The sequence below is a fragment of the Cadophora gregata genome (assembly GCF_030347475.1).
Source record: "Cadophora gregata isolate MNR1 chromosome Unknown scaffold_2, whole genome shotgun sequence".
Lineage (NCBI taxonomy): Eukaryota > Fungi > Ascomycota > Leotiomycetes > Helotiales > Ploettnerulaceae > Cadophora > Cadophora gregata.
The window spans coordinates 651,683-673,359 of NW_026695925.1; the positions used below are offsets into that span (position 1 = coordinate 651,683).

Below are 21,677 nucleotides of genomic sequence, written 5' to 3' on the forward strand. Positions count from 1 at the left end.
CAAAAGATCCAAGAACAGACAGCACGTTAGTGTGTTTACGCACGTGTGTGAAATTGAGTATGAAGACGGGATACTGACCTCGGGTTGTAGTTTGCATTCAGCATCTGTCCCAAGGTCGTTGTCTCAAAAGGGAGCTTCATGTCTTTGATTGGCTGATGTGAGCTCGTTTGCGTGCTGGCCTGAATAGCCCACCCCACTCAAAGTTCCCCTCAAAAGTGAAGTTCGAAGATGCAGAAAAAACTTTGTGAACTTTTTCTCGAGACCATCACGCACTGAGTCTCGTCCGCAACTGCACAGCTAAAGCTGTAAGTCTGAGGCAGTCACTGATCATTTACACTTGAAGCTGGGCAGACTACCAAGCTTCCCAGCCCGCAGATCCTTACCAGCAAGCTCACCAAGCATAACCTCAAGAATGCTTTCGAAGCTCCACGCTTTCTAAACAAGATCCGGACGCCCGATCGAAACTCTGGCTCCAACGGTCTATAAGGCGCTAAGCAAAGACCAAGACAACATGGCGTTGAATTATGTGTCAATCAATGCATTCAACAAGACATACTCTGTCCAATGAACAGTAAATAAAGGTCATGACAACATTTTAGTTGGGTATTGCTCAAATATACAAGCTTGCAGACGATTTCGTCGCCTCAGCCAAGGGTCCTGTGGATGCATCAACTCAGGTAAGCTCAGGTCTTCAATTAAGCGCTCAAGTTCAAGCTAACTTACGAAGCTTCTTGTGACGGTAGATGACCTGGTTAAAGTTGAAGGGCTTGACCTGAACTGAGACTGTCCTGCCGCGATTGACATGTTGGTCGAATATGGCAGTGGTGGACAGTACGGAGTAGGTAGGAACAACTCCAAACATCCTTCACTTCGCTCAAGCTAACTTCCACCCAGGCCATCAGGCTCTGCAACAACCATTGGAACTTGACACGGCCAGCCTAGCAAAACTCCTGTTCTTGACCGAGCTGCAGAGATCTCTTTTCCCACCCAGCAAGTACCGCCCAGTCCTGGAGATTGAACTTGCTCATGGTGTGGCTTCTCCAACTTCCAGCGCAAGTACGCAATTCCACGGACTTGCCTACTTAGCCTTGGAAAACAGCGGCAACGACCAGCGGCTCCACGCCCCTCCAACCACGGCTTCTGGGTGCTGCCTGTCCTTTGCTCTAGCAAAGATCTTCTACGATCTCCCAGTGATTGTCCTGAGCCTTCTTTAGTACTTTAGCTCGCACCGATGACGATCTCTGCGGGTCCATTGATGTTCATTGAAAAATGCGCCTCGTTGGGTGCGCGGACATCGTCATGGGTGTGAGCAAGGATGGTAAAGGAAGCTTGGGACAATTTATGGGAGGTCGAGGAGTTCTGGAATGGTAAAAGATGGGAGAGTAATATCGGAAACTGTGCCACTGTCATCTGGGACCTGCAGCATGGCCAAGTTTTGCTCCTGACGGAAGGCCAATTGCTGATAACCTCAAACCAGAAGTCAACTAGTACGTCCTGGTATCGCTTTTCCAGGTTCGTGTGCCCTCCTGGAAATTGGTCGAGAATTTGACAGATCCCATTTCTGGATGGTCTCGTGGTTCTGGGTTCGGTCGCTTCGCAGACGAGTAAGATCAACAACGAGCCTTAACCGAGACAGGCATCCTATTCTGTAGTGAATAAGCGCCTTTCAACAACCACGCCAAAGAAACAAGCTGGTGGCAGGGTCTCGAGGCAATGTTCATGAGCTGTTGTAAATCCTGCGGCGAGCAAGAGAATGGAGAATAAGCTTGCGCGTAAGAGATGCTGTCTGGAGGCCCGAAAAGCTGAACGTTGGTCACCTTCTGGCCATCATCGTGCCATCAATATCTTCTAGACAGCAAATATCAGCTGTTGGCACGCTGTGCGCACTGTCGGTGGGTGTGCCCATTTTGATTCGTGGCCATGGATGGGCTCTGGCATGCCATCTGCCCTAGTCGCATTCATCATGGTGCATTGCTGGACGTCGGTGGTTGTGAGTATGACATGGCACTCCTCAGCCAATGAACCAGCTCACCGATCCATGTCTGGGTTGGTGACCTCTTTGGCCATGGTATTGCTTCCCGGGCACCAGCAATGGCAACAACACCATTGTGGAGGCGGGAGGCCCAAAAGCTCATGGGAATGGTCGTCGTAAGTCAACGTCAGCCATGGCATCGCCCACCAGGATGATTTTTGCTGACATGACTTCAGCTGAAAAACATTCCGTTCTCTGAGTATCCGACCCACGAATACACCAAATTTCCCGGAATCATTGATCTCTAGTCCTTGCGGGTATCGAGTGGCGTTCCAGTACGACCCCAACCAACAACTCTCCATTCTCTTGACAATCTGAATCAGATACAGTCCATAAAATGTCTATCCACGTTGCTGGGGCTTTTCTTTTGCTAATGGACCATGTTTCTGGTCACAAGCAGCTCCTGATTTGAGCACGCCATGAACGTGTCACAACGGAGTCTTTCGATCATTGAGAATGGACTGCTCTGGACACCAGAGATCTGGGGTCTCTCCAATGCAATTTCACATCCACAGGCCGACAAGACAAAGAAGAGCGGGTAAGTCTGTTCTCCTCAATCCAAACCTGTAGTGCTAACGCAAGATAACTGGCTGACTGATTGGCAATAGGGATCTCACCATCTCATGGTCAGAAGCTGGCATGAACAGTACAGTTCTGATGAATTCTCATGATGAACTTTTCAATTGGTTGTCAGCTTCATATACACCCAAGCCAGGCTTTCTCGACACGATTACCAAACTCGAAAAGAGTCCGCAGCACTTGCGACGAGTTTCACTTCACTGGTGTATGGATAAACAAGAGAAGTGGTTGCTTCGTCGGAATTCTTTGTGTTGGAGGAGGGCAGTGGTTGGTGGAGATAGTTGTATATTGTTGATGGGACGGGGTGTGAACCTTTCTACCCTTATCAAGAGCGAGCGCTTCGGTAAGCCATGCCATAGGTGTAAATGCAGTATTGCAAGCAAAAATTGGAATTTCGTTGTCTTTCGTGAGGGTTGCTTGTTAGCTTGAGAACCAACCTTTGCCATTGAAGAGATTGCTTGTGGAAAGGAAGTCTTGCAAAGAGAGGTGCCAAATGTCGATGTCGTGACATGATAAAGGAGCTATCTGAGTAGACCAGAGTGTATTCACCCTTTGCCTCCATAAATCTCACATCACAGATAGAGTCTGGGCTAATACTGTCATCTCGGCAGTAAATGAACATTACATCGTTCCATTCAATGTGTGTCTATTTTCTTCTCCAGTCAACCCAACCTCCTCTCCTTCTCCCCTTCATCACCTCCTCCCAAACGCCTTCCCAAAGGCCCTCCTACTCGGATCGACCTTCCCCCCAGTCCTCCCCTGCAACCATGCCTCCTTCGTTGACCTCGCTGAGAAGCTCGACTTCGGAGCTAACTTCGTACTCTGCCTCTTCGCAACCCGATACGTCGTCTTACCCACTCTCCTATCCTTCGGCTCTTTCAACGCTGCATCGATGAATTTCGTCTTCTTGGCTTTCTTCTTGATGATGGTAATTTCGTCTGAGAAGGGTACGAGAGCTTGGGCGTCCTCATCGTCGTCGTCTTCGAGGTATTCGGCCGGGAGGAAGGATGGGAGGGCGGAGCGGCTTGTGAGCGCATGGGTGGGGATTTGGATGTTTTCTGGTTGTGAAGAGGGAGATGGTGCGTCATTGTCTGAGTCGGAAGATTGTTCTGGTGCAGCCGTAGTTGTGACTGGTTGTCGCTTCTTGCTTTTGGAGGACTGTTTCTTGAGAATTTCGTCTCGTTCTTTGCGCTTTTTGCGGGAGGCGGATAGTTGGCTGGAGACGAAATTAATAATTGTGCCAAGTAGGTTGGAAGGTAGGCACTTACTCTTTGACGGCTTTGGCTGTATCCCTTTCCTTCGACTTGATCTCCTTAGCAGCATCCTGGATCCCAATGGCTTCTGGAGCATCATCTTCACTGTTGCTACCTTCCTCACTATCCGCAATCTCCTCGGCAACATCAGGCTCCTCTCTCGCCGTTGAGAAGAACTCTGGCTCCGGTTCTTCACTGCCAAATTTCTTATGCTTGGTCTTGGTGTTGACTTCAACCTTTTCTGGTTCCTCGCTCTTCCCCTCCTCCGCCACCGCCTCCTCGCTCACATCCTCATCACTCCTCTCCTCCACATCATCCTCAATCTCAATAGGCTTCGCCTGACTTCCACCCTGAACTTCTGGCTCGGGTATAATCTTCTTCGCAGGAATCTCTACCACTGGAATCGTCTTCGCAACAGCCGGACTCGAGTCCTTCTCCCTGACTGGTAAAGTCTTCCGTTTCTTCGTTGCGCTGGGTGTTGCAATCACTTCCTCTTCGTCCTCCGCGTTGTTCCCCGCACTCCTCAATTTCCTCTTCTTCCCTGGAGAAACATAGGCGTGGCTTGCATTATCTTCGTTAACCTCGTCCTCTCTCCGCGCCGCACGAGACTGCGAGCGGGATGTGACCATTGTGGGCGAATTTTTGGTGTCTTGTTCGGTGGAGGACGCGGAACGAGATCTGCTTTGGGTGGAATCGGTTAATAGAGCTCTTGCGGATTGGTAGATTCGGGAGAACATGAATGTAATGAATGTGAGTAGAGACTTTTCCTTGGATTTAGGTAGGGGTGGGCGTGGGTGTGGGGGGTTTAGAGGTGGGTTCGAAGCTGTCTGAACTTTTTTTTTGGTCCTGCAGTATTTTGGAGTTGGGAGTGAAGGCGGTGAGAGCGTCTTGGCAGTGGCAGCCCACCTTCAACTCTTCAGCTTAACAGCACCTCGTGGCTTCAAGAGCACAAAATAAACCCCATCGGCATGTTGAAGGAAAAATATTCTTGTTTTGGTTAATCTAGGTCCGAGAGGCTACTCAGCGAGGTACCGATGTGTCAACAGATCATAGTCCATTTGTAACGGTCCACAATCCTCAGCTGATCTTCCCACTTAAGTCATGATTGGGTTGATCGTGAAGACATGAGGCTACTTTAGAGCTACGGATAGTTCTGTGCCAGTGTTGGCTGTATCGTGCCGCTTCTTTCAAGAGATGAGATCGTGAATTACTATATCGAGAAGTAGTCTAATACATAGCCTGTACGGAGGTAAGTTAACATCAAAGATCATTTACGCCAAGCTTCATTACACTCTTCAAATAATCAGAAGCACTCCGCTGCATAGTTGCCTGTACTTACACAAAACTCCGTTGGCAAATTTGTTGCACAAGAATCAAGCCATGGACACGAAATTCCAAGAAGCGCAGGATGCGAATCATCGACCAAGAGGTCAGCTATGCCTAAATCACTCAATTTCTTCAGCTATTCCCGCGATCTCGCTCAACGCCTTCTCAGTTTCTAACCAAAACACGAAGCAAAAAAGACGATTTATCTTCTTTCCAAATACCTTCCTCTCCAGGATAGCTTCGGCTCGCTTCACAGGAATCATCCGCACCACTGTACTGTACGGGATATACGAACCCGAGCAAGTACCGAGATTGGGTCTGTGGACTGAAGTCCAAATCTGGTCTGTTTCGAGTCTTCTGGCGATGTTGATCGTTTCAGTTGTCCGATATTATGCTGGATGGTCAACTATGGATGATGAGATTTCTGAGACTAGCAGGTAGAAGATTGGCGGGGATGCTGGAGTGGCTTGATGTTGGATTGGTGGTCAAGATCAGAGCGCTGTTACGTCTTTTGTATTTGAGCTCGTTCACCACGAAGTGGAAATATTTGATAGATATCCGGAGCGTTCGAATTACTGCTTCAAGTATCTAGAGTCTCTATACTTTTATACTTTTATGCCCTGCTAAGGGAGCATTTCTCATACAAGTGATTGTAAGGTTGAGCCCTGTTACCAGCGCCGTCCAGTGATCTTTTTCCTTGTCAATCAACAAAAGCTCTTACGATAATAACAACGAGAGTTTTAGTCAAAAGTGGCGGGCAATAGCACTGTCATTGAGCTCTTACAAGGAGCGATTTCATATTCAGCAGAAGTCCCAGGAAACCCGCCAAGACATCAAGTAAACAAGCAGGGGCAACAGGAGGTTCGGCATCAAGATCGGCGCGCCGTTTTATCAACGTTTCTACACATTCAAGTAGTCATGAACATCCAATAGATAACAGTTGTCTTAATACTACAGAAGGAGGAAAAATTGCATTATTAAACATCGCTGCTTGCCAATATCTGAATGTTTCTCTCCAGCCAGCAACCAGAGTAGAAGTCTGGTGGTAAACTCCTCTGTCGATTATTGGGAGCGTAGTTTTGTAGTTTCATTCCGCAAATTACTATCATCCTGATTGAACCGCTAGGCATCTCATCGAAGGCATCCGGTGTTTCCTTCGAGTGAAGTTGCTGGCTAATGGCTCGCAATTGAAGTCACTGGGTTTCTGCCGGGCGGTGGGATCTTGGCACGAGACAACATCTCATCTCAAGCTTTTGGCAGTCGTTTAGAGAACATCAACATACATGATTCGAGCAATCTTTCCATCAGTGTTTTATCAATTATGGACTTCTCATGAGGTGGATATCTGACAATAAAACTAATACCAATTGAACCTCTGGCCGCAGCCAAATCAGGCGCACAAGATGAACGCATCAATATGTCGGCCAATCACTAGACATTCTTGCAGGAGGACCACAGCTCTCGTCAGGCAAGGGTTCCTCGGAATAGCGGTGCCCAAGAATCTGGCTCTACCAGAACTCGAGTTGAACACTTCCCCTATCCACGGTCGCCGCCTCATGCATCATACTCCATGGCTGTCCAGCTCCCTAAAGAGAGTAAGAATACGCAAAACAAGTGGGCCTGCTCGGCCTGAGCATATCCTACCACCAACTTCGATCCTGCGAACAGCTTATAAGTCCGGAGCACTTACAATAGCACCCGAAAAAGTCCTAGAATTTCTTCAAGAGTTCCATACTCAGAGCTTGGTGAACACCCCAGGATGGGAGCGAACAGTATGCCTGGGTAAGGAGCATTCACATTATCATCGAAAAGTCACGGCTAACGAAACCCCAGATCACGATATCGATCCTTGGACTTTAGGCATAATTGCTGGCATCCTAGACAAATGCGAGAGTCCAAACCAGAAGAGATTCGGTAGAGACCTCCTCTTCACCGCTGCGTCGTTCGGAGATCTTGCATCCAATTTCAACCTTGTCTATGCAGCTACTAAGCAAGGACGACTCGATGACGTTACGCAGCCATTGCAGCAAGTCGGTCTCCTTGCCAAGACGGGCCACGATCCTCAGGCTATGACGCTCTTGGGAATGGCTCTCTTTTCGCAGCGGAAAGAGGACGATGCGTTGGTGTGGCTCCGCAAAGCCTCGGCCGGCTTTTTGGACTTTCCAGGTGCCGCCGACGCGCTCGTTCTTGAGGGTCGAATTCTCATGTCATATGATAAAAAGGGTGCTATGGCGGTGTTCCAACGAGCCGCTGACGAATTGGACGACCCTAACGCATATTTCTACCTTTCAAAACTACAGCCGCCTGGATCTGCGACTCATGAGATGTACTTGGCTAAAGCCGCTGCTTCAGGGGTATTGGAGGCATGCCATAACCTTGGTGCTCTGGAGCTGGCTAAGATCAATAAGAGAGTACAGAAACCAAAATCAATGGATGATTATGGGTTGGCGAGGGACTGGACCGAGGTTGCCGCCGTGGGAGGATTTGGTCTGAGCCTGTTGAACATGGCGTTGATGTGTAGGAATGTTGGGCTGCGAGCGCAGGGATTGGTGTGGTTACAGAAAGCTGAAAAAGATGCTAAGGTACGCGATGAAGTACAAGCATGGAGGCAAAGATGGAAGAGTGAAGACACCTTACGAGGATGAGGAATGTAGATGAGTATGGACTGGTGACAGCCTCAGGACGACCCAATTGCTTCGCTTGAGGATCACAAACATTGATACTGCACGCTAAATGTTCAAATATCGTGGCTTATGTAATTTCTAGAGGAACATAAAAGGTCATGGAATGTAAATTAGAAGGTTTTTGAAGGAGACGACTCGTTCCCCAGACACAACGGTGTAGGACTGATGCTTGGATAACGGCCTCTCTTCAACCTCATGTCTGTGTGCTTGCTCGTATTCAGACTTGTTTAAGACAAGAATATTTTACGCTGAATACCGAGGTCTCTCATAAAGAGCTCGTCCTGCATCGCTAAGCGGTTGATGTTAGAAGTACTTGGAGACTTTTCAAGCTCGAAGTGCTACTGGTATGACGTGTGTTTGCTTTGTCTTCAAATAAAGGAGGGGTACCAATTCTGACATTAATTTGAGACCTATTCTAGGTCCGGGATTGGGCATATACTTGTCTAGGTAAGTCACGATATGTGCTTAGCCTTTCCAACATAGATTTTAGCACTTGATATGTCGTGTGCTCGTGTGAAGGGGTAACATGCCCATTTAATCATTCCTGACGATCATCAATCCGGTTTCGAACTTGTTCAGCCGGATTAAGCAAGAAAATAGATTTCACGACAAGCAAGCGGGCCAGAAATGGCAATTCCAAAATAAATGGATATTTTCCACGTGTGAACGCGTTGTCTCTAAGAACGAATATAGCTACACACCCAAATTTCCACTGGCCACTAATGGCTCAAACCCTTCCATACAACAATTGATTCGAAGCAACTCTTTGAGAGAAAGACTGTGTTTGAATTGAACCACCAGAGCCTAAGCGACTCTCCACCTCCAGTTGCACGCATTAATCACAGGAGCCACATGGACCTAACCCTCCTGTGAGTGCTTCACTGTCAGCATCGATATATACACACACACACATATATTTATACGTGATGGACAACGCAAAGGAATGTCGACTCACACAGGTTCTCTTAATCGTACTTTACCTTGCCCCAATCGATATCCACATCGAAATCCACGGCTCTATCATACTTTGCCTTGGCTCTATCATATTTTGTTTTCCCCGAATCGATATCCACTCCCCAATCGTTTTCCTTCTTGACAAGGTCGACCTCGACTTCAGGAGTGCGAACGAGTTTATCAGTGCCGATGCTGACCTCTCGCTTGAAAGTGCCGCGTGGAAGGGCTACGGCCGAGGTCGTGGAGATGCCAATGAACAAGATGAAGAAACTGTTGAACTTCATAGTGGAAGTGATTTTGGAGTGTTTAAAATTGGTATGACTTTGGGTAGATTGATGGCGATTGATTGCAACAGAGATCAAGCGGCAGCCCAGTACTTAAAGTAAGACTCGGAAACTGCGGATGAAGGTTTCCTTCGGACATTGACTAATAACATATTTAACATTTCTCTTCTGTTGGGCCATGCAGTAAACTTTGTTTGGTCGGACAGAAGTATATCTTCTTATCCCTGACGCTGATCATTTTGTTAAGGATCGCAGTAGAAGAAAGATATGAGAACCTCAGAGCTTCATACTCTGTTCACCACAGTCAAGTCTCCGAGAATGGAATGGGAAGGTCGTAAATTGCAACAATGAAGCGCAGTATGTTCCATTGCAGCTCATGCTGCGAAGGTGGGAGAGAGAGGAAATCTACTGGGATAATCGTAAGCAGACATCAACGAGACTCTCCGTGACGTGCATTGCCGGGAACTTCAATATGATGAACCAACAATACGGTACAATAATCAGATGGAACATACCGATCACATCATTCGAAACCAACTTTGAGTTGCAGCTTATCACGGTGAGCAGCTGCAGGTAAACCGTAAAGGGTGAAGTAACCGAATCGTACTTGTATTCTCGCCCCTCATTGTGTCGACTTCAATTGCGTAGCAGATTGGCCTTCCTTCTTCCTTTCGTTGTTTCTTGTCGCGGATATCATCCACAAAATGTCGACAGAATATGTGGCATTGAAGCAAAGGACATTTGATGAGGAGGCTAGTGAGAATACCGAAGATGACATCCCAATATCGCAGCATGAGGTACATCGCAGAACTTGGACGCTCTCTGGTATCGCCCAGTGAATGTTTTGGGGACTGAGTATTGTTCTCTTCGTCCTTTCTTTTCGATCAAAGACATGTTCAGATCTTGCATGCTCATTCAAACTCTCTGCCTACTGTGAGGTTCTCTGTGCGGAATTTCGCGACGAAAACTGCTGACCGTTGGATCTTCACAGCACCAGGACTTTCCCATATGGCCTACGAGATGCGCTACTTTGACGGCTTCTATGATTCTTCTCCATACAAAGGTACCCCGAATGCGACGCTCGACAGAAATTGGGAAAAGTTGGTTCGCAGTACGTGGTGCTTGGTGGCCAATTATACCTCCTTCAGCTAATCAGCTTCGTAGGTGGTTATGTATCTATACCGGCTGAGGCCATGGAGTCCAAACTGCATAAAAGTTTGAATTATGTCCAGCTGTCTAGTGAGCATGGAGGAGAATACCTAGGCAATTTCGAAGTGTATCATCAGGTTCGTCTAGGACCCAGTTCTGGTGTCAAGGCTAGGAATCATCTACTAATTCTCACGTCTTAGCTCCACTGCCTGGACCTCATCCGAAAGTATACTTATGAAGATTATTATAGACATCCTGACCGATTGCCGCTAGAGTTCACAGATTCAAACAAAACTCTGAGGCTGCATGTCGGTCAGTGAAACATCGAACATCGGTAGATCAACACTGACGTACTGGGTTGTCCAGATCACTGTATCGACTACCTACGACAATTGATTATGTGCACAGGAGACGTGGGAATACATACATACTTCTGGAGGAAAGACCGTGATGGGCCATTTCCTGACTTCCGGGTGGAGCGCAAGTGTAGGAAGTGGGATGTTGTCGCAGATTATGCTGCATCAGCGCGAGGCAATATCTCTGTGCCAAAAAAGCCAGATGATGCTTTTGAGTATAGCGTTTAAGTATAGAATCTTGTGGTGCAGCAACCTTGGAGAGAACAACGTTTATGCGATTGCGCACAGGAGGTTCATGAAATGTATTCGTCATAAATTGATACAGCTTGGTGTTGTCAGAGTTCTACTCAAGTGAAAGTCAATGGTGATTCAGAAATCGGAGAGACAGTTAAATACTCTCATGCTGTCAGATAAGTCTCGTTGATATGGCATACTCTCTATCTTCACAAATGTCCTATCGCCTTGGCTCACGCATCATGCAAGTTGAGACGTAAGCAATTTCTCCATCTAGCCCACGGCATTGAGACACAATCGTCTCCTTGACTTCGAATCCGAACTTTCTGTAGAGAGGAACGGCTACAGCTGATCCTTCAACCCAGCACGTCAAGTCATTCTTGTCAGCAAGTTCAGTCGCCCATGCCAGCTGTAGAGCTGCAACCCCTTTTCGCTGGTACGAAGGAAGAGTTGCTAACATCTTGAGCTCTATCAACCCATTAGATACTGGAAATTTAAATCACGTCATGTTTCTTTTCGAAGACTTACGGAGTTGTGGCCTTTGTCCAAGAATCCGATCTCGGACTTCAACAGCATTTCGAGTAAACTCGGTTGCAAAAGCATCATCTAAACCTTCAGGAGTCGAAGGCGGTTTGACTTCCACATTCTTTGGGATATCTAGAATTCTTTTAGACTTGTTTTTAACTTCGGAACCAGAAGATATATTACCAGAGTACCGTTTGAGAACTTGTCCTGCGTCGGTGAATGCAAAGCCCCATTTCGAATATCCTACAGTCTCCCCGGAAGTCGTGCCTATAACTTTCTTATAGAACGCAGAAATGTCGCCGTAGTTGTTTGGCCATCGTGAAACCACACCGGCGACTTGCTGATCAAATGGCATATCTGGGAACAGGGTTCGCTGGAAAGGATCATCGAAGAAAGCGCTGATGTAGATATTAGCGATTGCTTCGCCATCAGCAAAGTTGACATCTTGAAGGATGAGTGACATGGTACGACAGTCAGAGATTTTGTCGCCGGAGCACGCCGATATTGGGACACTGAAAGAACAACTTCGCCCAAGACTTGTGAGGTTTGGAAAACTCACAATCTATCTATGTAAAAGTAATGATTAGGCACCTGCCTATTTCAGGCTCCATGTCGACCTACGGCGGAGGATGAGCCAAGCGATTCGTACATGTCAGGCGACGAGTCGGGTAATTTAATCCCAGCTTGACAGGAATACGTACATAGTTTACTTTAGAATGTCAAAGGACGTGAAACAAAGCTTGATTTATTTTAACTCTTTTCCTTGGAGTTTTCCCCCCGATCTCGAAATTTACACCCCGTCATTTTGCAACAGTCACCATGCATCTCCACCTCTGCCCAATCTTGCTGATTTGGCTGATTTGCATTTTGCTTGTGAAACCTCCCTCAATAAGCTACCTTTAACATAAATTATAAAGTCGAGGCTCATTCCTCTTTGGACCAGGTCTGAAATCATAAATTGCCGTACTTGTGGTTCCAGATAACGCAACGGGAGTACATCTTGACCGCCACAAGTCACCAGAACCTAGACTAATCCCGTGTCCATCACTGCATGAAACAAAGCTTACATCATACGTTTTGATAGCAACGAACATGCAAGCGTCCGAACAAGCCCAATCTAAGCCGCTGTCTTCCGCATACAGTACATGCATAGTCCCACGAATCGTAGCTGTGTACCAAGCCGTGGATCCGAGCTAGACAGCACTTCTGTTCAACGATCCAATGAAACACTGAACTGAGTGTCAGAAACCGTCCAATCAAGATATCATGGTTGCTTGAGGGCATTGGACGAAAGGGCCGCCCTTTTTTGCGAAATGCAACAAAACTTCAACATCATGGATTGACATTCCAATAACACGTGATAGGGTTCAAAGCCGTATCGATTTTGTTCCTGGTCACAAGCTATACCAAGAAATCTTCATCACTGAAGAAAATCTTGATTCTCAAAGCTATTGGACGTGCTCAATGGGAAAATCGGGACCAGTCCATCACGTGTCTTCCGCAGAGACCGCTTCTGCTTCATCGCTCGTCTGAATCGCGTGTTCCGTTTGGCTTCTTTGTGGTTTCACCTGACACTCTTTTATCAATTTAAGCTTCCACAATGCTTGAATTCCCAGTAACCAGGTCTTCCAGACCCAATCGCCCTCCTAAGGTAGGTCTGACCGTATCTCAATCGTCTAGCTTGAACCAACCCCCAATCTCGATCTGTCGCTACTTGCTATCAGCTGCGAATCTCTCTTGTCAAACATTGGAGAGTTTCCCGGTTTTGACTCCTCCGAAAAAACACAATTGGACTCTCTCAGATCTGTGAGAAACTATGTTGTGCGAGATAAGATGCGAGGAACTCGGGCACTGTCCAAAAGTAAGCATTGGCAAGACATGACACAATAGAGTTCACCGTTCTGAGGTTCCCATCACTACCCAACACCATGCGTCTGAGAACATCCACTTCCGAAACCATGTGGCACTCAGCGACACACAAAACCGCCTTGTTTTCCTCCACATTGTTAAAAGTCGATAATCGATACCGATAGATTTATGGCCGAGCATCTTCCTCCCTGATTCTACTGTCTCTTCTCGGCAGGACCGTCGGATAACAACAAATCGACATCAGATCGACATCGATATCAAGATCGAGCTTGGCATCGGGATCGACGTCGAGCTTGCACGGTCTTGCTGAACGTTATTTAGATGTCCAGCTCTTTGGGAGCCCCACCACCGCCTGGTGTTATTTCCAATCTAGAAAATCCGACCGATGTTCTCAGAACGATATCGCTGTTGACGAATGGGCTGGTTTTGAGGTGTTCTACTCTGGTGACCCTTGGTCGCTTTTATGTTCGCTTCTGGATTACTGGAGCAGTGTTCATAGAGGACTGTGAGTACATCCTTTATCATGACTGGTAGTGACGACGAGGCTAACACCAACTAGGGTTTTGTTTCGCATCGTGGGTGAGTGTCCCTGAGACATTAACATATAATATAGACTTACAGTCAATAGATCTTGACCGCTGGGAACTGTATCATTGGTCTTCTAAGTAGGCATAATTTAATCGTCCTTGGTATCTTGACCTGACAATTTCTAGGCAACATTTTAGGGGGAGGTGGGCTCCATGCGTGGGACATCTCTGCGGCTTCTATGGTCGGGTATCAAAAGGTGAAATACATTTCTCAGCGAGAACAAAACCACTTGTATTGATTTCAACCAAAGTTTCAATATGCCGCAACGATCATCTATGGACCATGTGTATGGAGCATCAAAGTCACCCTGCTCTTGATCCTTGTTAGGGTCTTCACGCCATTCCGCAGGATCATCACTGCGGTCTGGTCGTTCATCTTCGTGATGCTGTTGTACTACATAATAGTCACAATCGTGAAGATAAACGTTTGCAATCCAATCAGGGCAGCTTGGGATCCGACTGTGCCCGGAAAATGTCTCAACGACTACCTGCTATTCTCCATCGACACTTCTCTGAGTATTTTAACAGATCTCATCGTTTTGCTTCTCCCGATCCCACTGTATGTCTAACCCATCTTGAGATCCTTTTCTGAAGTCCAGTTGCTGACATGTATTGCTCAGTGTCTGGTCTTTAAAAGTCACAGCCAAGAAGAAACTACGCACCATCGCCCTCCTCGGCACCGGCGGCGTCGCAACAGCATGCAGTATCGCCCGCCTGGTCCTCGTCCTCAGACTCGACAACTCCCCCCACCAACTCGGCGACCAAACAGTCTCACTCCAACGAATCAACCTACTCGTGTAAGTCTCCTCTCCTCTCCCACCCACATGCCAAACCCCACCCAGCATCCCAACTCCCCTATCATTTTGTACCTGCCCTACTCCCACAAATCAACCCTCCATCCTCCATCCTCCATGCCCACACCTCAGCAGCTGAAATAAAAATCCACCCCCACAGCACGGCCGAAATCGGCATCGGCATAATCTGCGCCTGCCTCCCCGCCTTCAGCATATTCTTCTTCACCCCAGGGGGCGACCGCAGCCGCCGCGGTGGCGGGCGGCACCATCCACGGTACATCGACAAATCGATGAAACTGAGCAACCTGAGCGGATTCACCGGGGGAAGCAAATCGAAAGGAACGAGTGGGACAGGGGAGAGTAGGGCGAGGGAGAGCTATGTGGAGATCGGGACGCCGCAGGATCTGGGGGATTTGATTAGCCCGCCGCCGGAGGCGATGAGGAGGGGGAGTTGGCCGCTCAGGACGAGTGGGAGGGTGGAGAGTTATTTTGAGATAAGAGCTTTGGGGGAGGTGTGAGTGTAATTAGTATGGTAATGGTAACGTTTAAAATTGTGTTTGGAGACTTTTTCATGTCGGGTCTAAAGGGTGGTTGGTGTGGAAGTTCTTTTGTTGACGATTAGCGACTTGGGCGAGCCGAGGTGTGCTGTTACTAATTGATCACTGGCTAGGCACGAAGCATTGAACCGCTGACGAGATTTTGCGTGGCGACATGAAACAGTTGGATTCTAATCGTATCCGTGTGGATAAGTTCATTAATATTTTGTTGCGGCCAGGTGCACTTGGTATTTTGAAGCGCTCACTTGCTGGTGAGGGGAAAGAGCTTGGTTGCTGTTATTTATGTGGATGAATTAAGCGAGGAATTCCGAAGTGAATGACATCTCTCAAGATTCTGCTTTCTCGATCTAGATTTCGTATGTACTTCCTCCCCCACCCGTATCAAGAATTTACCTTCATTATCCAGTTCGCTTACCAGCTCACGCTCCCACCCTCCCTATCTCCATCCTCAATCCTCAATCCTCAATCCCTCCGCACCATCTCAAAGCCCATTCCAAAATCATACACCTCCCCATCTCACTTTACAATCATACACCAACCCCTCCATCTCACCATCTCTCAATCCCCATCAAATCCCCTCCCTCTTCCTCAAAACCACATTTAACGGCCCCTTATCCCACAACGTCCAAGACTTCTGATCCAACCAATCCTTACTCTCTTCTCCCTCAGCAAACTCAATATCGAAATTCCAGAGGACACGCGCAAGAATGAGACGCATTTCAGCGTAGGCGAGGCTGTCATTTTACGTGAGTGTTAGTTATAAAGTGTTAGAAGGGATAGAGGAGGAATATAAAAACAGGGGCGGGGAGAGATACTTCTTGCCAATACAATTCCTCGGTCCCAAACTGAAGGGATTCAAAGCTTGTCGTTGATCATTGATGAATCTCTCATCGCCGAGGAAGCGTTCTGGGACGAAGAAGTCTGGGAGGTGGAAATTGAGGGTTGAGAGGTTCGTAGCGATTTGTGGGACGGAGACGATGGTCTGTTGACATGAAGTGAAGAGTCAGTCAGTCAGTCAACCAGAGAAATCTCACCAAAGAAGCTTTCGGAAAGCACGAAAGCTAGGAGGAGCAACTCACACCACCAGGCACCCACACCCCAGCAATCCACGCCCCCTCTCCAGGCACAATCCTCTGCAATGCCACCGGCGCAGCAGGATACATCCTCAACGCCTCCTCCAAACAAGCCCCCATATACTTCAACTTCCCCACTCCTCCAGCACCAAGCACAATATCCTCCTCCCTCTCAAACGCGCCCCTCACCTCCCTCACCACCAGCTCCATAACCCTCCTATCCCTCAACAGGAAATACGTCAGGCCCGATAACACTGTAGCTGTCGTGTCGCTGCCTGCGAGGATGAGAAGTGCGGAATTAGCGATCAATTCTTGGGTGTTCATTCCTGTGCGGAGGATATCATTCTCATGACCAGGCCCAGACCCAGGCCCAGACACAGACCCAGTTTTGCGCAAGATGCAACCCAGTAAATCATTCTGCTTCTCCGGATCCGTGACAACCAGCCTATTCATAACCTTCGACACCGTAAGTGCATGATGCGCTTTCTTCTCCTGCAACAATTTCCTCGGGATGAAGAGACCAGAGAGGTGTTTCTTGATGAGGGCGCCGCAGGGGAGGTACGAGAGGGCTTGCATGTAGTTTCCTGTTTTGAGGTTGGCGAAGATCATGCGGATCCAGGGGTGGTAGGTGGAGGTGGAGAGACAGTGGAAGGGCTCGCCGAAGGTGAGGTGGCCGATTAGGTCGAAGGTGGTGTAGTTGTACCAGGCGCTGATGTTGATTGGTGTTGGCTCGGGATTCTTTCATCTTTTTTGGCATCTCCATGTTCATCACCGTCTTCATCCTTTGAAGATGAATTAGAGTTGTAGTTAGAACTACAGCTCGAACCTGCAAACGTCTTCAACCGCTCAACAAGCCCCCCAGCATACAACTGCAAGATCCCCTCCTGCTCCCTCATACTCGCCTCACTAAACGCATGACTCAACGTCCTCCTAAACCGCGTATGGTCCTCCCGATTCGCAATCAAGATGTGCGTACTCCCCGGTTGCTGCGAGTAAAGTTGCAGATTCTTCGCCATCTCGGGTCGGCCTTGATGATGGGCGTAGATGTCCTTCCAGGCTTGGGGAGAGGTGAAGGAGAGTTCGTTGGGGGCGATGCGCACGATGGCGCCGTATTGGGAGTGTAGGAGAAGAGGGAAGCGGGATTGGTGACCGCGGATGAGGGCGATGAGCCAGGAGAGGCGAGTGATGGCGCAGATTGGGGGACCGGGAAAGTGTGAGAGGGGAGATAGGTAGAGGCGGTAGATGGTTGTGAGGATGAGGTAGAGAACGAGCTGGTAGTATGAGTTAGTTGTAGTCATGAGCAGAAGTGGGTGGTGACTTACAAGAATGAGGAAGGTAGTGAAGAGGCCTATGTTCAGACCGAAAATCTCCATGTTCAAGATGTTTTGTCAAGTTACGTTGTGAAGGTTTGATGGTTGTTTACTTTTCCTTGGAAAGATTTTTGACAAATATACCAAGAATGAAAGTGAGCTGAACGTGAAGGGTAAAACAAGCCTGTTGGCGGTGGTGAAGAAAAAGAAAGATGAATTCAAGTCAAGCAACTTGAGTACTCACACAACGAAGGAAGCAAACCCATGACTAAAATAGAAGGAACTCCAATTCTGGAAGCTGAACTCGGCTACCATTCAGATTTCACAATCGGAATCTCAAGCCATCCAACCCACTTCAATCCACTCCAGCATCACAGCTTCGAATAATAAAGCCTATCTGGAAAGAGCTATGAGCTTTTGGTGATTTATAAGAAGGAGGGATACTTTGTTGGTTTGTTAGTTCGTTGCCTTGGCACAGAGGGATAGGTACCTTATGCACCTGCAGTCAATAATACGGAGTATCCAATCAGCTCACGCAAGATTGCTGTGGAACCTGATACCCTTTCAAAATGGGAAAGGCTCACTAGAGTCATTTCAATCATTCGAATGTTTTTTTCATTGGAAATAATAACACACGCTCAAATGGAAATCACGGGAAGTGCTGCATTCATTCATTCATTTGGCTACCCGCCCATCTAATCCTCAGACTAAGTTAGTTGTTTGAAACGAGTAACTTCGTAAACAGTGCTAGCCGAAACGAACGCCGCCCCCGCGCGCCATGTCGACCTTTTTCTTTTTCAAAACACATACATACATACATACATCCATTTATTCAAACACAAACACAAACACAAACACAAATACCTACACATCAAAAGCAAAAAACATAAAGTACTCTAAATAAATAAAATAAAGCCGCTATAAAAGGAACAAGAACACACGAAGAAAACCGCAGAAAGTACCTTACTTTGTAGAGGCAAAGAAAGGTAGGTAGGTACCTAGATGCAAATAGACTGTCTGTCCACTGACGGTCGGCGGATAGGTAGGTACTTACGAGAAACAGTTCTTTAATTAAGGAAGCAGTCTTCAGGCTGTCTTGTTCTGTCTTTGGACGGGTTTTCTACCTCGGGGATAGTCTAGGATAAGATGAAATTGCTGCTTGGATGCCTTGCACTTAAGCTAAATTTCTTGTGACTAAGTACAGTACCTGTCTTAAACTGACTACACCTAGTTAGACCTCATACGTTAACCTCACAAAGGGGACTTTTCCTAGATTAATTAATTTAAGAATGTCGCTTACGCTTGCGCTCGTGTTCTTGGTTCAGTTTTGTTTCTTTTGTATGTATGTATGTATGTATGTATGTATGTATGTGTGTGATATTGTAGACAGTATTCCATCGATGACTCGGTCAATCGCTCGTTCGTAACCCAAAAGTACGCCGTGTATATGCTTATCCCCTTCAACGCCATACTAAGCAGATTTCCTCCCTTCCCATCCCATTCCTTCCTTTCTTCCAAACACCCTGAGCAAACCCTATCCACTACTTGCTATTCCCATCCCGTGCCATTTCCCCCAAATCAAGTCCCCTAAAACACCATCTATTCATCCCCCTTCTTCTTCCTCCCCCGTCCCTTCTTCGGCTTCTTCTCTTCCTCACTACTCTCACTATCCTTCTCCTCCTTACCCTTTCGCTTCCTACCCTCTCCTCCAGCACCCTCCTGCACCTCAGCCACACGCCCTACAATTTCTGCCAAGAAATCAAACTGCTCACTGCCCAACACCACACTCTTGAGATGCTGTGCTGTAACCTTCTTTCCTCCCTTCTCGCGCGCCTTGTCAGCCGCTCCGCCTACTAAAGCAATCATGAAGAGCTCGAGAGCTTTAGACACTGCAACCGGGGTAACTTGTGCGACTTTTCCGACTTCTTCATCGGCTTGCATGATGCGTTTTATGCGGGCGACGGGGAACTTGGTGCGGATTTCAATGTTAAGAGGATTGGGGTCGGTATAGGTCGGTGGTGCGGGGGCAAGGTTTTGCATGCTGGCTGTGGAGGGGTCGGGCTTGATGCGGGGGCCGCGGGACGACATGCTTTGTTGAGTTTGTGGTTGTTCTTGGTATGGGAATTGCTGGCTTTGTGCCTGAAAGTGTGCTTGTGCTTGTGGAGAATTTATGTACTGTCCTTGGTCTTGCTCCCAGGATTGCTCGGGGGGCTCAAAGTCGTCGCTGTACGAGGCGATATTGTTCCTTGCTTGGCGGTGAGGACGACCGTACGCGGAAGAGGAGTGGGAATCCAGGATGGAGGTTTGGTTGGGTAATTGGTTTTGGTGCTGTATCTGACTCTGCGCGTGGAAATCGGAATGCGAGGATGGGAGAGCTGGGATCGGGGGCATGTAACTATTTGATCCGTACTCTGCGAAATCGTTTGCACCGTCAGTCGCGAATGCGAATTGATTCTGATTCGAAGCAAACGCGTGCAAATTTCCTGGCTGTGTATTGAAGGATGGGATGCCTGGAGATCGAGGCGCGTAGGACGAGGATTGCGATTGTGCTTGTGGTTGGGTGTTGTAGGGTTGTTGTGTTTTGGGCGGGGAGGAGAGGAAGCTCGAGAGATCGGGGGACTGAGGCGCATATGTACTGTCCATGTCTGCCAAAGTTTGATGTGTTTGTCCTCGCTGGGATGGGCGTTGATTGGATTCGCTTGTAGTCTTTGTGTCCTTGCTCGAGGATGGCTGCTTTCGGAGGCGGTGGAGAGCAGAAGGTGGATATGCCTTGCCCTGCCTTGCCTTGCCCTGCCTTGCCTTGTCCTGTCCGGTGATTTGATGTGGTGGGCGTGCGTGCTTGTTGTGGATGTGGATGGATGGATGTTGTGTTATGCAAGGCTAATGCAGTGGTTGTGTATTAGAGTAGAGGGTCGGCTTGGATGGCTGCTTGCGGCGGGGCAATGTACCTTTCGATACCTGATGCTTTGTGCTGTGTGCTGTATCCACCACCTTTGCACAAATCCGTGGAGTGGAATGAATGTAGAGTATCTGTTTCCGACCTGGGATGGAGGGGTAAAGTGTTCGCTTGAAGAGAAAAAAAAAGATCGTCAAGTCCAGTCCTAAAAAGGAGGATTGTCAACACTGCTCAATCAGTTGCTCTGCCTTTCCTGCCACTGCCCAGTCCGGTCCAATGCAGCGCTCAAAGCAGACAAGCGCAGCACAACTCTTTAAAGCGGTGAGTTCTCGGAACAAGGCGATAATCCGTGCCGATAACCCAATAAGAGCCAGTCCGTGTTGGCCGTGTGGAATCCAATTCGCTGTGAGTGGCCGAGAGTGGCCGTCGGGGTGGGAAGATGTTGTTAGTAAGCAGGATATTTTGTGCTGTGCGCAGGCGGGGTGGATTAAATTTCCAATCGGCCGGCGCGGCGAGGGAAGGGGAAAGTCTGCCGTATTTGTAGCGAGGAGACCCGCAAGGGCGGTGCAGGGATAGGCATGCACTTGTCTGTTTGGGGTTAGCGACACTGCAGAGAAATTTCCCCTGGACTCGACTGGCGTGGAAGGAACGTTGATGACACTTTTGAAGCGAGAAGGAGTGACAGCTGAGGTAAAGAGGCTCGAGGACGGGACATTCACGACGCAACAGGAGCGCAGTCATTGGAGGTCGATCAGCTTGGCCGTGACTGGGTCGACGGAATGCTTGCGATGCAGTTCAGTGACTGTCGCATTGCCAGGTGAGGGCGGAATGGCTCGTTCCCCTCCTTTACGCGCGTCAGCCTTGCAGTCATCATGATGATCCTTCCTCAGCCTCACCATCACCACATCATGTCCTCTGCTTTGCATCAGACACAAGCTCTCCAAGACCGTTCACATGTCTGAACCCAGCGCCTCGACTTTCCTTCTGTTCTTCCCTTCATTGCATCCTTCCCTTTCCTCTAATCCTTCCCTCCATATGTATATCCCTCACTACCTATCCCAAAACAGCAGCCTCATCCACTTCCGCCTACCAGGCATCAACACAACAGTTGAATGATGATACCAAAGAGCCTACCTAAACCACACCTGTCTCTAAAGGCAGGCTACAAGACAACCCGAGCTCGAAGCCGCGTCCTTTCTGAAAAAAAAAAGGATG

General features: G+C 48.1%; 11 protein-coding genes across 11 annotated transcripts; 6 read left to right on the top strand and 5 right to left on the bottom strand.

Annotated features, from left to right (window-relative positions):
• Nucleotides 1-78: 78 nt before the first annotated feature.
• On the top strand, nucleotides 79-1,214 carry ONS95_007555 (uncharacterized protein; the record flags this gene model as incomplete). The annotated part of the gene is made up of 2 exons (XM_058501069.1): nucleotides 79-842; nucleotides 895-1,214. The coding sequence occupies exons 1-2, from the start codon at nucleotides 803-805 to the stop codon at nucleotides 1,212-1,214; spliced, it is 360 nt and encodes a 119-aa protein (XP_058362386.1). The 5' UTR covers nucleotides 79-802.
• Nucleotides 1,215-3,304: 2,090 nt separating this feature from the next.
• On the bottom strand, nucleotides 3,305-4,493 carry ONS95_007556 (uncharacterized protein; the record flags this gene model as incomplete). The annotated part of the gene is made up of 2 exons (XM_058501070.1): nucleotides 3,305-3,827; nucleotides 3,880-4,493. The coding sequence occupies 2 exons, from the start codon at nucleotides 4,491-4,493 to the stop codon at nucleotides 3,305-3,307; spliced, it is 1,137 nt and encodes a 378-aa protein (XP_058362387.1).
• Nucleotides 4,494-5,244: 751 nt separating this feature from the next.
• ONS95_007557 (uncharacterized protein) lies at nucleotides 5,245-5,631 on the top strand (the record flags this gene model as incomplete). Its single annotated transcript, XM_058501071.1, has 1 exon — nucleotides 5,245-5,631. One exon carries the CDS (start codon nucleotides 5,245-5,247, stop codon nucleotides 5,629-5,631), a length of 387 nt encoding a protein of 128 aa, XP_058362388.1.
• Nucleotides 5,632-6,472: 841 nt separating this feature from the next.
• ONS95_007558 (uncharacterized protein) lies at nucleotides 6,473-8,135 on the top strand. The gene is made up of 2 exons (XM_058501072.1): nucleotides 6,473-6,972; nucleotides 7,024-8,135. The coding sequence occupies exons 1-2, from the start codon at nucleotides 6,594-6,596 to the stop codon at nucleotides 7,833-7,835; spliced, it is 1,191 nt and encodes a 396-aa protein (XP_058362389.1). The 5' UTR covers nucleotides 6,473-6,593; the 3' UTR covers nucleotides 7,836-8,135.
• Nucleotides 8,136-8,800: 665 nt separating this feature from the next.
• ONS95_007559 (uncharacterized protein) lies at nucleotides 8,801-9,214 on the top strand (the record flags this gene model as incomplete). Its single annotated transcript, XM_058501073.1, has 1 exon — nucleotides 8,801-9,214. One exon carries the CDS (start codon nucleotides 8,801-8,803, stop codon nucleotides 9,212-9,214), a length of 414 nt encoding a protein of 137 aa, XP_058362390.1.
• Nucleotides 9,215-9,816: 602 nt separating this feature from the next.
• On the top strand, nucleotides 9,817-10,845 carry ONS95_007560 (uncharacterized protein; the record flags this gene model as incomplete). The annotated part of the gene is made up of 5 exons (XM_058501074.1): nucleotides 9,817-9,937; nucleotides 10,104-10,223; nucleotides 10,277-10,398; nucleotides 10,462-10,573; nucleotides 10,628-10,845. 5 exons carry the CDS (start codon nucleotides 9,817-9,819, stop codon nucleotides 10,843-10,845), a joined length of 693 nt encoding a protein of 230 aa, XP_058362391.1.
• On the bottom strand, nucleotides 10,766-11,934 carry ONS95_007561 (uncharacterized protein). The gene is made up of 3 exons (XM_058501075.1): nucleotides 11,560-11,934; nucleotides 11,380-11,508; nucleotides 10,766-11,319 (listed from the first exon to the last, which is right to left on the bottom strand). The coding sequence occupies exons 1-3, from the start codon at nucleotides 11,837-11,839 to the stop codon at nucleotides 11,072-11,074; spliced, it is 657 nt and encodes a 218-aa protein (XP_058362392.1). The 5' UTR covers nucleotides 11,840-11,934; the 3' UTR covers nucleotides 10,766-11,071.
• A 782-nt stretch (nucleotides 11,935-12,716) lies between these two features.
• On the top strand, nucleotides 12,717-15,456 carry ONS95_007562 (uncharacterized protein). The gene is made up of 8 exons (XM_058501076.1): nucleotides 12,717-13,027; nucleotides 13,101-13,750; nucleotides 13,805-13,824; nucleotides 13,874-13,910; nucleotides 13,959-14,029; nucleotides 14,084-14,391; nucleotides 14,453-14,629; nucleotides 14,787-15,456. The coding sequence occupies exons 2-8, from the start codon at nucleotides 13,567-13,569 to the stop codon at nucleotides 15,142-15,144; spliced, it is 1,155 nt and encodes a 384-aa protein (XP_058362393.1). The 5' UTR covers nucleotides 12,717-13,027; nucleotides 13,101-13,566; the 3' UTR covers nucleotides 15,145-15,456.
• Nucleotides 15,457-15,751: 295 nt separating this feature from the next.
• On the bottom strand, nucleotides 15,752-16,865 carry ONS95_007563 (uncharacterized protein; the record flags this gene model as incomplete). The annotated part of the gene is made up of 3 exons (XM_058501077.1): nucleotides 15,752-15,917; nucleotides 15,999-16,165; nucleotides 16,263-16,865. The coding sequence occupies 3 exons, from the start codon at nucleotides 16,863-16,865 to the stop codon at nucleotides 15,752-15,754; spliced, it is 936 nt and encodes a 311-aa protein (XP_058362394.1).
• Nucleotides 16,866-16,933: 68 nt separating this feature from the next.
• Nucleotides 16,934-17,629, bottom strand: ONS95_007564 (uncharacterized protein; the record flags this gene model as incomplete). Its single annotated transcript, XM_058501078.1, has 2 exons — nucleotides 16,934-17,527; nucleotides 17,579-17,629. The coding sequence occupies 2 exons, from the start codon at nucleotides 17,627-17,629 to the stop codon at nucleotides 16,934-16,936; spliced, it is 645 nt and encodes a 214-aa protein (XP_058362395.1).
• A 1,252-nt stretch (nucleotides 17,630-18,881) lies between these two features.
• ONS95_007565 (uncharacterized protein) lies at nucleotides 18,882-20,966 on the bottom strand. Its single transcript, XM_058501079.1, has 2 exons — nucleotides 20,515-20,966; nucleotides 18,882-20,446 (listed from the first exon to the last, which is right to left on the bottom strand). The coding sequence occupies exon 2, from the start codon at nucleotides 20,207-20,209 to the stop codon at nucleotides 19,166-19,168; it is 1,044 nt and encodes a 347-aa protein (XP_058362396.1). The 5' UTR covers nucleotides 20,210-20,446; nucleotides 20,515-20,966; the 3' UTR covers nucleotides 18,882-19,165.
• Nucleotides 20,967-21,677: the final 711 nt, after the last annotated feature.

What these genes read in the sequence shown, in the direction of transcription:
- ONS95_007562 (XM_058501076.1), top strand. Translation starts at nt 13,567, where the DNA reads ATGTCCAGCTCTTTGGGAGCCCCACCACCGCCTGGTGTTATTTCCAAT. An exon ending in TTGCTTCTCCCGATCCCACT is followed by an intron (nt 14,392 to 14,452) that starts GTATGTCTAACC and finishes TGTATTGCTCAG; the next exon opens with TGTCTGGTCTTTAAAAGTCA. An exon ending in CAACGAATCAACCTACTCGT is followed by an intron (nt 14,630 to 14,786) that starts GTAAGTCTCCTC and finishes CCACCCCCACAG; the next exon opens with CACGGCCGAAATCGGCATCG.
- ONS95_007558 (XM_058501072.1), top strand. Translation starts at nt 6,594, where the DNA reads ATGAACGCATCAATATGTCGGCCAATCACTAGACATTCTTGCAGGAGG. An exon ending in GGAGCGAACAGTATGCCTGG is followed by an intron (nt 6,973 to 7,023) that starts GTAAGGAGCATT and finishes ACGAAACCCCAG; the next exon opens with ATCACGATATCGATCCTTGG.
- ONS95_007565 (XM_058501079.1), bottom strand. Translation starts at nt 20,209, where the DNA reads ATGGACAGTACATATGCGCCTCAGTCCCCCGATCTCTCGAGCTTCCTC.
- ONS95_007561 (XM_058501075.1), bottom strand. Translation starts at nt 11,839, where the DNA reads ATGTCACTCATCCTTCAAGATGTCAACTTTGCTGATGGCGAAGCAATC. An exon ending in AGTTCTCAAACGGTACTCTG is followed by an intron (nt 11,509 to 11,559) that starts GTAATATATCTT and finishes AAAGAATTCTAG; the next exon opens with ATATCCCAAAGAATGTGGAA. An exon ending in TGGACAAAGGCCACAACTCC is followed by an intron (nt 11,320 to 11,379) that starts GTAAGTCTTCGA and finishes ATGGGTTGATAG; the next exon opens with AGCTCAAGATGTTAGCAACT.